This window comes from Balaenoptera acutorostrata, chromosome 2 (assembly GCF_949987535.1).
Source record: "Balaenoptera acutorostrata chromosome 2, mBalAcu1.1, whole genome shotgun sequence".
Lineage (NCBI taxonomy): Eukaryota > Metazoa > Chordata > Mammalia > Artiodactyla > Balaenopteridae > Balaenoptera > Balaenoptera acutorostrata.
Window position 1 is genome coordinate 179284108 of NC_080065.1, and position 15220 is coordinate 179299327.

The window sequence follows — 15220 nt, forward strand, 5'->3', positions numbered from 1 at the left end:
GGCATCCGTGTCTTCCCATGATCAGCTCCGGAAGGGACAGACGAAGACCCTCTTCCAGTTCAGCTCTTCCCGAGTGGGATTTCTGCCCTTATGGGACGTGGCGTCCGCTGACTTTGGCCAGACGAACCAGAAGTTTGGGTTTGAACTGGGCCCCGTCTGCTTTAGCAGCTGAGAGCTTCAGGGGTGGGAGAGACAGTGAGGGAGCCCCGGATGGGGGACATTTGGTGCTGAGGCTTTGAAGCCGTCATATTTATCGTCTCCTGGGACTGTGGAGCTAGGGGAGAGTCTGCTCATTACGGTCAAACAATATTCCTTCTCCGTTCCGGAGGTCTGGAGGCTGGACTCCCCTGGCCCATGAGTCCAGTTTCCCTGCACTGCACCCCAGCTGGCATAACTGTAGTCTGGCTGTTTGTCCCCTTCATGCTCACCCGACGCTCAGCTCCCTCCCCCGACCCCCATGCAATGAACTTCTAACTCAGAGCTGATGAATGCCCCCCCCCCGCCCCGCCGTGCCTGCCTCCCACCCCTCAGTCAGTGCTCTCAACACCCTTTGGTGCTACCTTCCCCATAGTTAAGCACTGGATGTCTCCTGATCCCAGGCTGGGACCCCATCACTCATTCTTATTTTCAGGTGGGTTCACAGTGAAGGGACTGAAGTCAGACTCCAGAGGGAAGTGGGACTTCCCTGGACTGAGCTGTGTGCCCCTTCTGCTGCCTCGGCCCAGCTCTGAATACTGCTTCCCCCCCATATCTCCCCAAATGCACCTTGCCATGCCAGATGGTTTGGGGACCAAGATGGTGGGGGGGTAAATCAGGATCCTAATGGTGCTGCCCTATTTATACCTGGGTCTGTATTAAAAGGGAAAACCACCTCTGTTGTATATTTAATCTGCTTCCTCCTTATAGAAGGCTGGGATATGATGAGAGAGATTCTAGCATGATCCCCCTGCCCCCCCCCACCGCCCCAGGCCATAGGGCATAATTGGCATCTCAAGTCTGAGAATAAACCAGTGAACTGTGTCCCTGTCTGTCTTTCGTCTGACGCTGGCCGTATCTCTCTTAGGGTCAGGCTCTTGTCTCACCTGAGGAATCTGCCACCACTTGTCTTAATAATTGAGTCTTTTGGTAGAGGTAGCTTTGGGGGTTGGGGAACCTAATTATAATGGGATTCACTGGAAGTGACAGACCTGTTTATTAACTTAGGCTGCTAGAGGAAAAGTTGAAAAAATAGCCAGATCTCTAAGAGACCAGATCTTAAATGTTCTCAGGACAAAAAAGAAATGGTAAATATGTGATGTGATGGAGGTGTTAGCTAATGCTATGGTGGTAATCTTTTTGCCATATATAAGTGTATCAAATCAACATGTTATATACACTTTAAACATCCACAACGCTATATGTCTATTATATCTCAATAAAGCTGGGAAAAATTGTGAACCTATTAGGAAGACATCTAAACTTTAAAAAAGAAAATAGCCAGATCTCCATGTTGACCTTGATTGCTAATGGATATGGGATTTCTTTCTGAGGTGATGAAAATGTTCCAAATTGATTGTGGTTATGGTTGCATAAGTCTGTGAATACCCTAAAAAAAATTATGAACCTATTAGGAGGTTGATTGGTCCTGGAATCACTGGCTGAGCTGAGGGGATGTATCAAGAGGTGACATGGAATGTGGTTTTGGTTTGAGATAAAATGACTAGGGGTCAAAGGTTTGGGTGGCAGGTCAAGGGAGTGAGTTGGGAGTGAAGAGAATTGAATTATGAGTTGACGCTTGTGGTGAGTTGGAGGTTAGGGGTTAAGGGTAGGGTAAATTACATTGAAGTGGGTTGAAGATAAGTGGAGTTGGAGGGTGGTTTGAAGTGTGTTGAGTCAGTTTGGGGATCTGTTGAATTGGGGGTTGGAATGATGAGTGGATTGCGTTAAGGGTTTGGAATTGGATATTGGGTTGAATTGAATTAGGGTTGATTTAAGAAGTAGAATGAACTGAGTAGAGGTAAGTAGGGGTTACTATGAATATGGGGTAGGGATTGCCAGTTTGGTAAGTTAAGATGTGATCAGTTAAGATGAGAGTTGGGTTTGGGGTGACTTGAATTTGAGGTTAGATGTTGGGTTGAAGGCTTTAAAAAACAGATTTATTGAGATATAATTCACATACCATATAATTCACCCATTTAAAGTATATAATTAAATGGTTTTTAAGGTATTCACAGACTTGTGCAACCATAACCACAATCAATTTGGAACATTTTCATCACCTCAGAAAGAAATCCCATATCCATTAGCAGTCACCCATCATCTCCTCCAAACCTCTCGGTGGTAGGAAACCACTAATCTTTCTGTCTCTGTGGATTTGCCTATTCTCCACATTCCATATAAATGGAATCATACAATATGTGGTCCTTTATGTCTGGCTTCTTTCATTTAGCATAATAATGTCACAGTTCGTGTTGCAGAATGCATCAGAACTTCATTCCTTGTTATTGTTGAATAATAATTTACTGCATTTTGTTTATCCATTCAGCACTTGATAGACATTGTTGAGTTAGGAGTGATGGAGGGCTGGTGTGAGTTAAGTTGGATCAGGTGGGATTGTGTGGGTAGAGGTAGCAGGTTGGAGTGAATTGCCTCCCTCAAACCCAGAGCTTGGGACTTCCCTGGTGGCGCAGTGGTTAAGAATCCACCTGCCAATGCAGGGGACATGGGTTTGAGACCTGGTCCCGGAAGATCCCACATGCAGCGGAGCAACTAAGCCTGTGTGCCACAACTACTGAGCCTGCGCTCTGGAGCCCGCGAGCCACAACTACTGAAGCCTGTGCGCCTAGAGCCTGTGCTCCGCAACAAGAGAAGCCACCACAACGAGAAGCCCGCGCACCGCAACAAAGAGTAGCCCCCGCTCGCCGCCACTAGAGAAAGCCCGTGCGCAGCAACAAAGACCCAATGTAGCCAAAAATAAATAAATAAATTTGTTTAAAAAACTCCAAAAACCAGAGCTTACTCTGCTATTCCTGCCAGCAGCCCTCTAAGGCCACCTGAATACTTGCTCTGGATTCCTATATTCATTCCATAAATGTTACTAAGAGTGCTAACTCTATGAAGAATGTTGGTGCCCAGAGGTTAATCAATGAGTTCATCCCTTTATTCACTTATTCATTTGTTTAGCTCTATTGAGTGTGTACTCAGCACTAGGCATTGCTCCAGATGCTGGGGTTAGAAGAAAGATGCCGTATCTGCCCCTCAGTATCTTACTCCTGAGGAAAACAGATTATACACAAATCTCTATGTAATGTGACTTCAGGTAGTATTAATTGTTGTGAAGGAAAATCAGACAAGTTACATGGAGAGTGATGGAGTCGGGGGCTTATTTGAAATAGGTTGGTCAGAAGAGGCTTTGCTGAGGAACTGGTGTTTTAGCAGAGACCTGAAGGATGTGAGGGAAGAAACATGTGGAGTCTTTTTTTTTGGCCGAGTGGCTTGAGGGATCTCAGTTCCCTGACCAGGGATTGAACCCAGGCCACAGCACACAGCAGTGAAAGCCCAGAATCCTAACCATTAGGCCACCAGGGAACTCCCCACGTAGAGTCTTGAGGAAGTATCCGACACACAATGAAGAACCCAGAAACCCTCAAATACCAATGAGGGCTCTTGAGGGGGTGGTGTTTCTCCTGGTCATCTCTTCTCCAGATGTGTTGCTTTTGCTGATTTCTTCACCTTGGGTTGATGTCTATCAAGCCAAATGTAGATCTGCGCCTGACTTCCTTTTAGTTCCTCTCTCAAACATCTTTAACTCAAGAATGCATATGGTAACACCAGTGCTGTGCGTTATTTTCCTCCTCCTGGGCACACGTGATTGAGATCACATCTCCCAGCTTCCCTTGCAGTTATGTTGGGGACATGTGACTGGGTCTTGGCCAGTGGGATATGAGTAGCCATAAAACCTCCCGCATAGCCCTCCCTGCTCTTTCTCTCTATTCCATGAAGACCTTGGAGATCACGTGTGTAAGATGAACATGTCATACATGGAACTAGTAAGGGGCCTGCTTCCATGAGTTACTGCAGTTGACCCTTGAACAATGTTGGGGTTAGGGGAACCAAGCCCCACACAATCAAAAATCTGCACATAACTTTACAGTCAGCCCTCTGTATCCGTGGTTACAAATCTGTGAGTTCAGCCAACCCCAGATCATGTAGTAATGTACATATTTATTGAAAAAAATCCACAAAGACATGGACTTGCACAGTTCAAGCCCATGTTGTTCAAGGGTCAGCTGGACTTGGAAGAACACTGCCAAGAAGACCTTCATTAAACATGACCAAGAAATAACTTAATTGTTTTAAGCCCTTGAGAGTTTAAAGAATTGCTTGTTACAGCAGCTGTCATTAATTATCCTGACTAATACAGTGAACAAATCCAACTTTTACTGAAGGTCAACATGTAAGCGTGTGTGAGAACCAGGATGTCTCATTGCAGGAAAATCAACATGTTAAAATTTACTATTGAATATCCTTATCCTCAAAAGTGCCCACCGCTGTGAAATTGTCACTGGAGGTGTGCTCTTCCCAAGTCCAAGTTTCCTACCATTCTGCTGTCCTCTCCCATCTTTCCCTCCCTGACACCTCTTCTTGCCTACCCTCGTCACTCCCTTCCTCTAAGCCTTTCTGCTCTTTTTTTTTTTTTTTTTTTTTTAATTTTTGGCCAAGCTGCATGGCTTGTGGGATCTTAGTTCCCCGACCAGGGATCGAACCCAGACGCCCTGCAGTGGAAGCTCAGAGTCCTAACCACTGGACCGCCAGGGAAGTCCCAAAGGCTTTCTGCTCCTAGATCAAATTTATCTCACTTTCTTATGAAGAACCACCCCCTCAACCCTTCTTACAGACCCTGGCTTCACGCCCACATGATCCATGATTAGTTCAATTGATTGTCTGCATGCCAGACACCGTTCATCGAATGTTTTCCCGAATGAATTTATTTATTCCTCATCACAACCTTTGAGGAAGATTCTGTCACTACCCTCATTTTGCAGATAAGGAAACTGAGAAACAGAGAAGTAGAGAGTAACTTGCCCAGAGACTAGAGCTGAAGATTTTGCTGAACAAAAAAGCCATCTTCTCCCTAAAGGGAATTATTTCCAACGTAATTTTAAAAATTACATCCACTAACAGCCCAGGGTTTGAATGCAGGTCAGCTGGCATGCCCTTTTGCAACTCCAATCCCACGCTGGTACAGGTATTTTGGAGGGGAGGAACAATTAATAGTGTAATGAGGACTCTTTAATTAGGTAAAAGCTCATTAAAGAATTAGAAACTCGGCCCTGCTAAATTAAAGGGTAATTGACAAAGGTGTAAGGAGGGAATTTTAGGCCTTGCACGCTCAGCTCTGTGTATTTACCCAGCATCAGCACCGGCACCCTGGCGGCTGCTGGGAAACTCCCAGCTGATTTGCATATTCAGCAGCCATAATTAATCACACTGCTTGTGCTTCAGGAGCAATTACTCCCGAGCTGGGGGTGGGGCAGGGCGGCCAGCGTGGGGACCTGCTTGCAGATTCAGACAGGGTTGTAGGGGGTGGGTGGAGCAGGGGATGTTACACATACACACTCACAACATTGTCGGAGATACAAACAACGACATACGTAGACCAAGGGCTCATGGAATCGGACCCTCATCTTGTCACCTCCTTCCATCCGCCGCTGCTACCACAGCTGCAAGTCATTTCCCGGACCCACAGACTCAGAGAGGCAGACCCGCATCACACACTCCCCTACACCCTCAGCCAGATCCAGATACACTGACACACAAAGGCCACACAGACAGTTGCACACACCCAGTTGTGTCTGGACATACACACCTATAGCTGCCCTGCAAAAACAACCGTGTTCACAAACCCGCCCTCAGAGATGTAGCCCCCTCTGGAGGGAGATCCCCATTGTCACACATAGAACTGCTGTATCCTGGGGCCTGGCACGTGCTAGGCACACAGAGGAACACGCAGCCCCACACAGAGACATGCCACCAACACACAAGCCACAAATGTGGGCCCAGGTAAACTCCATCATGGGTGGTTCAGAGATAACCCTCCCTCTGCCCACACATTCATTCATTCATTCAATCAATCAACCAATCTTTGTTAAGCACCTACCATGTGCCAGGCACTATTCTAGGCTCTGGGGACCCAGCTGTGGACAAAACAAAGATCCCTGCCCTCGTGGAGTTGACACTCTAGTGGGGCTGACAGGCAGTAAGCAAATACATATATGATATGTCAGGTGGTGCTATGAAGAAAAATAAGGCAGGGAGGAGGAACAGAGGGGTGTTCCTTGAGACAGAGTAGTCAAGGAAGGCTTCCTGGAGGAGCCATCCCTGAAGTGGTGGCTCATACAGAGAGAGAGGGAGGGAGCCATGTGACATCTCACACAGCCAGGCCCAGAGGCACTGACCCATGCAGAACCGCACCGATCCACATCTGGCCATGCAAAGAGGTCCTGACCCCACAAGGGCAGATGTGTGGCCTCCTGTGCTGAGTGCCCCAGACACCAGAGCTTCCTTTCGAGAGGACGGGCCTGGACCCTGAAGGTGACAGTGCAGCACTGGGAAGACGGGCGGCTGAGCAGACGGAAAACCCAGATTGACACCAAGAGGTTGTCCTGTCTTTCCATGATGCTAGTCTAATCTCCTTTATACACGCTTTTTCCTCCTTGGTAAATTTCTTATTTTATTTTATATTTGTGGTGAAAAACTGCATAACATAAAATTTACCATCTACCATTTTTAAGTGTACAGTTCAGTAGTGTTAAGTATATTCACGTTGCTGGGCAACAGATCTCTACAACTTTTTCATCTTGCAAAACCGAAACTCTGTATGCATTAAACAACTCTCCATGCCCTCACACCTCAGCCCCTGGCGTCCACCTTCTACTTTCTGTCTCTATGGATCTGACTCCTCTAGGGACCTCACATGAGTGGAATCATGCAGTATTTGTCTTTTTGTGACTGGCTTATTTCACTGAGCATCATATCCTCAAGTTTCACCCATGTTGTAGCAGGTATCAGAATTTCCTTCCTTTTTAAGGGTGAATGATATTCCATTGGATGGATGGACCACATTTTGTATATCCAGTCATCCACTGATGGACACTTGGGTTGCTTCCAGCTCTTGGCTACTGTGAATAATGCTGCTATGAATATGAAAGTGCAAGTATCTCTTTGAGACCCTGCTTTGGATTCTTTTGGATCTATCTCCAAAAGTGGAATTGCTAGATTGAGTATTATTTCTTTTTTAGAAATTGTTTTCATCCAGACACACATTATGTACGATAAAATGCACTGATCTTAAGTGTTCCTTTGGAGGAACAAAGAACTTTGGAGGAGTTTTGACAATTGTCTACACACCCTAAACATGATGTATACTGTTTCTAGCACCCAGAAAATCCTGATGCCCTTTCCCGTGCCCCCCCAACCCCCAGAGACACACCCTCTTCTTGGATCCATTCCAAGTGTGGCAAAACTGATGAATGAAATATGGAAGGTGTATGGAGGTGGTGTTGTGTAGTGGTTAGAGCCAAGCCACCTGGTCCAAGTTTCAGCTCCTTTGCTATAACAGATGTGACCTTCACCCCTCTGAACCTCAGTCTCCAGAGCTGTAAAGTGGGGTGAATAATAGCACCTACAGCGTCAGATTGTGTGAGGATTAAAGTAGTTAAAATAGATCACATACTTAGAACAATGTCTGCCATGTGGTAAGTGCTACAAAAGTGTTGCATTTTAAGTGTCGCATATATAAAAATATGTATACGTATGCAACACTTAAAATGCAACATACATATAAATATATGGGGAGAGAGAGAGAGGGAGAGATAGAGAGAAACTTTATAATGAACCCTCATGTGCCCACCACCCAACCTAAGAAATAAAGCATCATACCCACAATTGATGCCTCCTGTATACATTTCTGCCATTGCATTCCTCTCCCTTCCCCAGCAAGGGTAGATGAATGTGGAGAATTAAAAACATGGGTTTAGGGACTTCCCTGGCGGTCCAGTGGTTAAGACTCCGTGCTTCCACTGCAGGGGTTGGGGGTTCGATCCCTGGTTGGGGAGCTAAGATCCTGCATGCCGTGCAGCGCGGCCAAAAAAAAATACATAAAATAAAATGTAAACCATTTACCCATTTTTAAGCGTCCAGTTCAGTGACATGAAATACGTCCACATTGTTGGGCAACCATTCCCACCATCCACCTCCAGAACTTTTTCATCTTCCCCAACTGAAACTCTGTCCCCATGAAACCCTAAGTCCCTATTTTTTCCTTTCCCTAGGTTGTGGGAATTTTTGACCTCAGTTTATTTCTCCATGTTTACTGCTTACAGGAAGTTGTAGCCAGGGATGATGCACAACATGATTTTGCAAGCTTCTAAACTATCTCGCGCTGGTACAATATCGAACATGTTCTTTTGCGACTTGCTTTGTTAGTTTAGCCAGAGATTTTTTTCATCTTCTCCATGTAGGCACAATTATTTATAGTCTTGCCTTTTTAATTGCTTTGAAAATGCTCACCTCAGCAGAGTTAGCTGTTCTCCTACTCATAAACTTTTAGGTGTTTCCCATTTTGTTCCTCTTCAAACATCTGGGCATGTGTTGCACATGGTAAGTATCTCCAGGGTGTATAAGTATATAAGAAGTTGGGAAATTCTGGGTTAGGGAGAAGGTGCATTTTCATCTATCCTGAGTATGATCTTCATGCTGGTTGCCCAAACCTCACTAGGTACCTTGCAGATCACCACTCTCCCGAGACTCCCTTTTGGCCCTAAGACAAAGTCCAAGTCCTTCTACCTGCGGTTCTGGCCTCACTTGTCACCATACCTCATCAGGAGACCTAGCCTCCTGCACCCTGTGGCCTCAGGGCCTTTGCACCTGCTCTTCTTTCTGCCCACCATGCCCTGCCAGCTCTTACTCATCCCTTGGATTGCAACTCTGGTGTCACTCCCTGACGCTGACCCCTCAGGCTAGATCTGGGCCCCCCAGTCACACTCAGTGAACCCTGCCCATCTGTGCAGGCACCCCACTCCTAACTCTCAATTACTTGAAAACGGGGCTGCCTCAAAGCCAGTGCAGGCTGGGCCTGGATTGAGTGCCCAGTCTCTGCTTGTGGATAGATGGAGGAGTCTGTGCATCTGCCTTGGGGCTAGGGTGGCAGCTGCACAGAGACCTGGGCTCCTATCCCAGTTCTACCACTTGCTAGCTGTGTGACCTCAGGCAAGTGGCTTAACCCCTTTGAGCACCTCACTTTCTTCTCCTGTGAAACCCTTCCCAGGGCTGTCGCAGGGGTTGAAATGAGCCCCAGCCAGGTCTGGCTCAGGGTAGACCACTCTTGGTAGGAGCTGCTGTGGTTCTGAGCCAAGTTCCGGCCCCATAACCTTGGATTAGGGCTTCACTCCTTCCTGGCTTGGCAGGGCTGGGAAGTGATGTTAGGTCTCCGTGTCCCGCCAGCTCATTCCTCAATTCCCAGGCCTGTAATGGGAACCATATGCGCTGGACGCCTGCCTGTCCATCCGCCCTCCCGCCTCCGTCTCCTCCCCCAGAGAGGCCTCCTGAGTCATCTGGGCCCCCCTCCCCCTCCCCTGCTTCTCACAACCTCATTCCCACACTGCTCCGGCCTGGGGTTCGCGTGTCGTGGGTGTCTGTGTTGTGTCATGAGTCCCTGTGGGTGTGTGTGAACTGTCTGCCTGTACTGTGTGTTTGTGTGTGTGACTGTGTCTGAACTGTGGGTGGGTTTTATACAAACGGTGTGCCTCTTCTGTGGGTCTGTGTGTTGTGCTTAAACTACCTGCCCTGTTTTGTGTGACTGTCTTGTGAGTTTGTGCACGTTACTGTATGAACGCTATGTCTGTTTTATAGATCTCCACATACGTGAATCTGTGTGTGTGAGCCGTGCGTCTGAACCGTGGGGTTTGGGTATTCTTTGTGTCGGGGGTCTGTGTGTGTGTTGGATCACCTGTATTTGTGAGCGCTGGCTCTTGGGTAACTGTGGTTGGTTCACCTCTGACGTTCTTCCACCATTTGATGGGTGTGTGTGTGGGTTTCTGTGGGCTCTCCTGCCTGGAACGTGTATCTGGCTGTGTGTCGCGTGTGGTTGTATGTGCTGGTTCTGGGTGACACTGTTCCCTCTGAGCATGACATTGTGCCTGGACCATTTATCCGGGTGCAGTGTCCCTGGGTGACGGTATGTCCATGTTGTGTGCTTGTGTGTCAGTTCACTTGAGGCCAGTCCTGTGCAACTGGGGGACAAATTCTCATTTTCACATGGTCAGTGTGTGTGTGTGTGTGTGTGTGTGTGTGTGTGTGTGTGATGCCTGGAGGGGAGGGAGTTCCTGTGGTGGCTGCAGTTTCATGGTGAGAAATGCCCAAGAGAAGGAAAGAATGGGGCTGAACAGTGGGGACAGTCTGTGGGGAACCCCCAGGCTCAAGGGCTGAACTTAGGAGCCTCTCCTAGGACATGGAAGGACAGCTGGGCTGCATTCTGAGTGAACAACTGCCTGCAACCACAGCATAAAACGCCTCGTGTCTGGAATCCGACATGAACCAAACTATGGTCTTAGCTCTGTTGTACACCCTCTCTGTGGCCTTGCTCAAGTGTCTTAATTTCTCCGAGCCTCAATTTCTCCATCTGAAAAGTGGGACCGAGGCAGATGATGTCGGTGTCCTGCCTGTATCCCCCTTTGCCCTCATGGGTTCCTGTGCACACTTTAGCCTCAGGGCTTTCTCAACTCATATTCTGGCCAAACCAGGAATGCTGAGGAGCTGACGCCCCTGGGAGCAGGCCTCCCACAGTGACACGTGGGACTTGGAGAATAAATACCTGCCTCCCTCACCCTCTGGTGGGACAGCTATGAAGGGCAGCATCTACGCTCTCTCCAAGGGGGTCTCCAGGAGGACTGACCCTCAGTTGTCTATGTGGATTTGATAGGAAAGGAAAGATGCAGAACAAATAACCCAGGATAATGCTACAGAGGTCAATAGGTTGGCTTTGAGTCAGACAGAACTGGGTTTGAAGCCCATGTCTTCTGTTTGTAGCTGGGTGGCCTTGGTCAAGTTACCTAACCTCTCTGAGCCACAGACTTTTCATTCTTAAATTGGGGATAATAATTCCTACCTCACAGGGTTGTTGTAAGAATTCAAGGAAATAGGGACTTCCCTGGTGGTCCAGTGGCTAAGCCTCCATGCTCCCAGTGCAAGGGGCCCAGGTTCAATCCCTGGTCAGGGAAGTAGATCCCGCATGCTGCAACAAAGATCCCGTGTGCCACAACTAAAAAAAAAGAAGAATTAAAGGAAATAATGCATGGAGAGGACTTCGCCTGGTGTTGAGTCCTTAGTGGGAGCTCGATGAGTGTGGGTGGTTGTTATTAAAGAGTTGTAGGGAATTCCCTGGTGGTCCAGTGGTTAGGACTCTGCACTTCCACGGCAGGGGGCATGGGTTTGATCCCTGGTTTGGGAACTAAGATCCCGCAAGCCATGCAGCACAGCCAAAAAAAAAAAAAAAAAAAAGTGTGTGTGTGAGAGAGAGAGAGAGATGCAGCCCTAAGTTGGTAGTCACACATAGCCTGGGGTATTAGGACTTCATGAATGACAAGGTGTTCTCCAAACAGGTAAGGGGAATGAATATTCCAAGAACATATCAATCAAGGTTTAGGTATAGGAAATAAGGACCAAAATCAGGGAACCTGGTGCTTACAAAACTAAGGCAGAAGGATGGGGCTCTAGGCTAAGCCTATTGGATGACTTACTATAGAACATGACTTCTGAATTGACCCTTCCAGGAGCTTCTGCCTCTGTTATTCACATAGAAAGGTGGGGAATAACACGCTGGGAACCACTGACTTCAAGAATACATCACCATAACAAGAATGAATATATGTATATGTGTAACTGAATCACTTTGCTGTACACCTGAAATTAACACAACATTGTAAATCAACTATATGCCAATAAAATAAAAAAAATACATCACCATAATGCATAAGCAAAATCTGGTCCAGCCATGCAATGGAATATTATTCAGGTATAAAAAGGAATAAAGTTCTGATACATGCCATACCATGAGGTTTTGATAAACCTCAAAAACATTATGCTAAGTGAAAGAAGCCAGACACAAAAGGACAAATATTGTGTGAATCCACTTACATGAAATATCTTAGATAGGCAAATTCATTGAGACAGAAAGTAGATTAGAGGTTCCAGGGGCTGGGGATGGGAAAAAAGAGGAGTTATTGTTTAATGGTTACAGAGTTTTGGGAAGATGAAAAAGTTCTGAAAACAGATAGTGTTGATGGTTTCACAACACTGAAGAGGTAATTAATACCACTGAATTGTACCCTTAAAAATGGTTTAGGGAATTCCCTAGTGGTCCAGTGGTTAGGACTTTGTGCTTTCACTGCTGAGGGCCTGGGTTTGATCTGTGGGTTGGGGAACTAAGATCCCACAAGCCACGCAGTGTGGAAGAAAGAAGGAAAGAAAGAAAGAAAGAAGAAAGAAAGAAAGAAAGAAAGAAAGGAAGGAAGGAAGGAAGGAAGGAAGGAAGGAAGGAAGAGAGAGAGAAAGAAAGAAAGAGAGAGAGAGAAAGAAAGAAAGAAAGAAAGGAAGGAAGGAAGGAAGAAAGGAAGGAAGACGGAACATCCCTGGTTGCACAGTGGTTAGGACTCTGAGCTCCCAATGCAGGGGGCCCGGGTTCGATCCCTTGTCAGGGAAATAGATCCCACATGCATGCCGCAACTAAGAGTTCGCATGCTACAAATAAAGAGTTGGCGAGCCGCAACTAAGGAGCCCGCCTTCTGCAACTAAGACCCAGCGCAACCAAATAAATAAATAAATAAAAATTCTTAAAAAAGAAAGAAAGATAGTTTAAATGGCAAATTTTATGATACTTATATTTTACTACAACTTAAAAAATTAATAATGTAATATACCAAAAGCCATTGAAGTGTACACTAAAGGGTGAATTGTATGGTACGTGAATTATATCTTGATAAAACTGTTTTTTTTAAAAAGCACATCTCCATGGTTGCAATTTAGAGATTTGGAAGCTACCATCATTGCCACTTGCAACTGCCTCTCAACAAAAGCTAGTGACACTGGTGACTGAAGACAGTAACATCTCTGCAGGAAAAACCAGTGTCTCCACAACTGTGCTTGCTAGACACCGCTGCAGCACAATAGAAAGATGACCTCCATCCACTTCCCCCACCCACATCTCAATCTTCCAATTGATAGAATCTCATTGCCATACAGAAATCTGGCTGCAAGGGAGCCTGGAAAACATAGTTTTTAGCTTTGCAGCCTCTGTAGTGTAAGAATGCACACTAGGAGGTTGGGATGGTGCTGAGAGTCAATTCATTGTCTTTTGGTTTTGCTTACACAGGATTTTTTCCCTCTTTCAATGGTAAAAGTTCCGTATCTCCCCCCACCACCACCTTCGTTCCCTTGTTTTCCATCCAATATAGATTGAATGAGGCTAACTCCACTTTCTGGCTCCAGAGGGGTGAGCTATGAGCCAGGTCTGGTCAAGCCACATAATCAATTCCTCTGAAACCATGATTGGCTCAGGGATGGGCACATGACTTGGGATGGACCAATGAGAGACATTATTTTGCAAGCTCTCTTTTTGCTGAAGTTGCTGAGCTTGGAAGATGAAAGCTTCTGGGAATTATCTTTAACACCTCCTGGCTAAAAGGGATCTCTTGTAGAGAATAGTAGAGATGATAAATGGAGAGAGACAGAATTCTGATGATATAACAGAACCCCTGGATCCAGCCATGCCTGAATTCCATTACCTCTGGATTTTTTTTTCAGTTATGTGAGCTAATAGATATTCTGTTTTGTTTAAGACAGTTCAAGTTGCCTTTCTGCTGCTTGCTATCAAAGGAGCCCTGAATAATATATGGAGGGATCAGCAAGAGCAAATGTATGGGTAGACATGAACGGCCTAGATTCATTTACTCATTAAATTCTTCTTGATCATCTTCTCCATGTCAGGCCCTTGTGCAGAGTATGGGGAAACAAAGGCCTGGACTGTTTCTTCCTCTGGCTGGACACATTGAGGGGTCACAGGTGAGTAAAGCCAATGGCTGCCCAAGCATCAATTAAGAAAACCCAATGGCCAGCTGGTGAGAGTTGGCAGGCATCCACTGCCCTTCTCCCCTGCCTCTGCACATTGTGGAGAGCAGACTGCCCAGTACCAGACCCCAAGCCACCTGGTCCATCAGTTTTGTCGTACAAGGTCCTAGAGAAGCTGATCTCTCTTCAAGGACGGTGCACAAGGCAGACATCATGCTCATCGTAGCACTGACCATGGTGCTGATCTTGAAGCTGACAAACTGTACAACCAGGACACTGAGTATGACCCTGACCACAGTACAACACGATAATATTTCTGACCACAGCATGACCAGGGCAGTGATTATGACTCTGAGCCACAACACAGCCAGGAAGCTGACCACCACACTGACCACAGCACAGTCAAGAATGACCAGTGGAGACCACAGTGCTGACCCCAGTAGAACCAGGATGCTGAGGGCAGCGCAGATCACAGTTTAATAGAACATTGACTACAGCATGATCAGGACACTGACATGCCACTGACCACAGCTGTGGTTATGTCTACAGCACTGAATGTATTGGCCAGGGTCTAGTCAAAAAAACAAAGCTCACACCAGATGGTTCAATAGCAAGAATTTAATATGGGGATTTAGTTACAGAGGTGTTATTAGTTAAGCTTTAAGAGCAAATAGGGGACGGTGAATCTACTCTAGAATAGCAAACCACCACCTTCCAAGGGCTGAAGCAGCAAAGGGAGGAAGTGTTTACCAGAGTTACGGCCACCTGGCAGGAGCTGAATGAACCATGGTGGGGACCCTCAAAGGGGCTGAGACCACAGAGGCTGAGACAACAGCCACTGCCAGAAACACCCAAACTGGAGAGAGAGGGAGAAATACCCTGGCTTCTTTTTTCTCCGGTCCTCCAATCTCTCTCCAGGCTTCCCATTGCCTGAGCCTAGCCTGGGAAATGTAGTTTGTAGGGATCAAGGGAACCTGGGAAATGTAGTCTTCAGGGGCCATCTCTCCTGATACAGAGCAGGGGAACGGTGAAGAATGGACCTAAGGGGCTGTTGACCCATGTCAACCACACAACACAGGCCATAGCTTGACCATACAATGACCTCCTCCATGACCAA

The 15220-nt window shown here is 46.6% G+C and overlaps 1 protein-coding gene across 6 annotated transcripts in view; it reads left to right on the top strand.

The window, feature by feature from the left end:
• The window catches only part of COL5A3 (collagen type V alpha 3 chain), a 37955-nt gene extending 36935 nt beyond the window's left edge, over positions 1-1020 (top strand). For 4 of the 6 annotated variants that reach the window (XM_007169008.2, XM_057541185.1, XM_057541181.1 and 1 more), the window contains 2 exons: positions 26-138; positions 632-1020. In XM_007169008.2, the coding sequence (XP_007169070.2) occupies positions 26-138; positions 632-731 (213 nt within the window). In that variant the 3' untranslated portion in view covers positions 732-1020. Of the gene's footprint in view, positions 1-25 lie in introns of all 6 variants that reach the window. The other 2 variants (XM_057541183.1, XM_057541184.1) reach the window with 1 other exon arrangement.
• The last annotated feature ends 14200 nt before the right edge of the window (positions 1021-15220 follow it).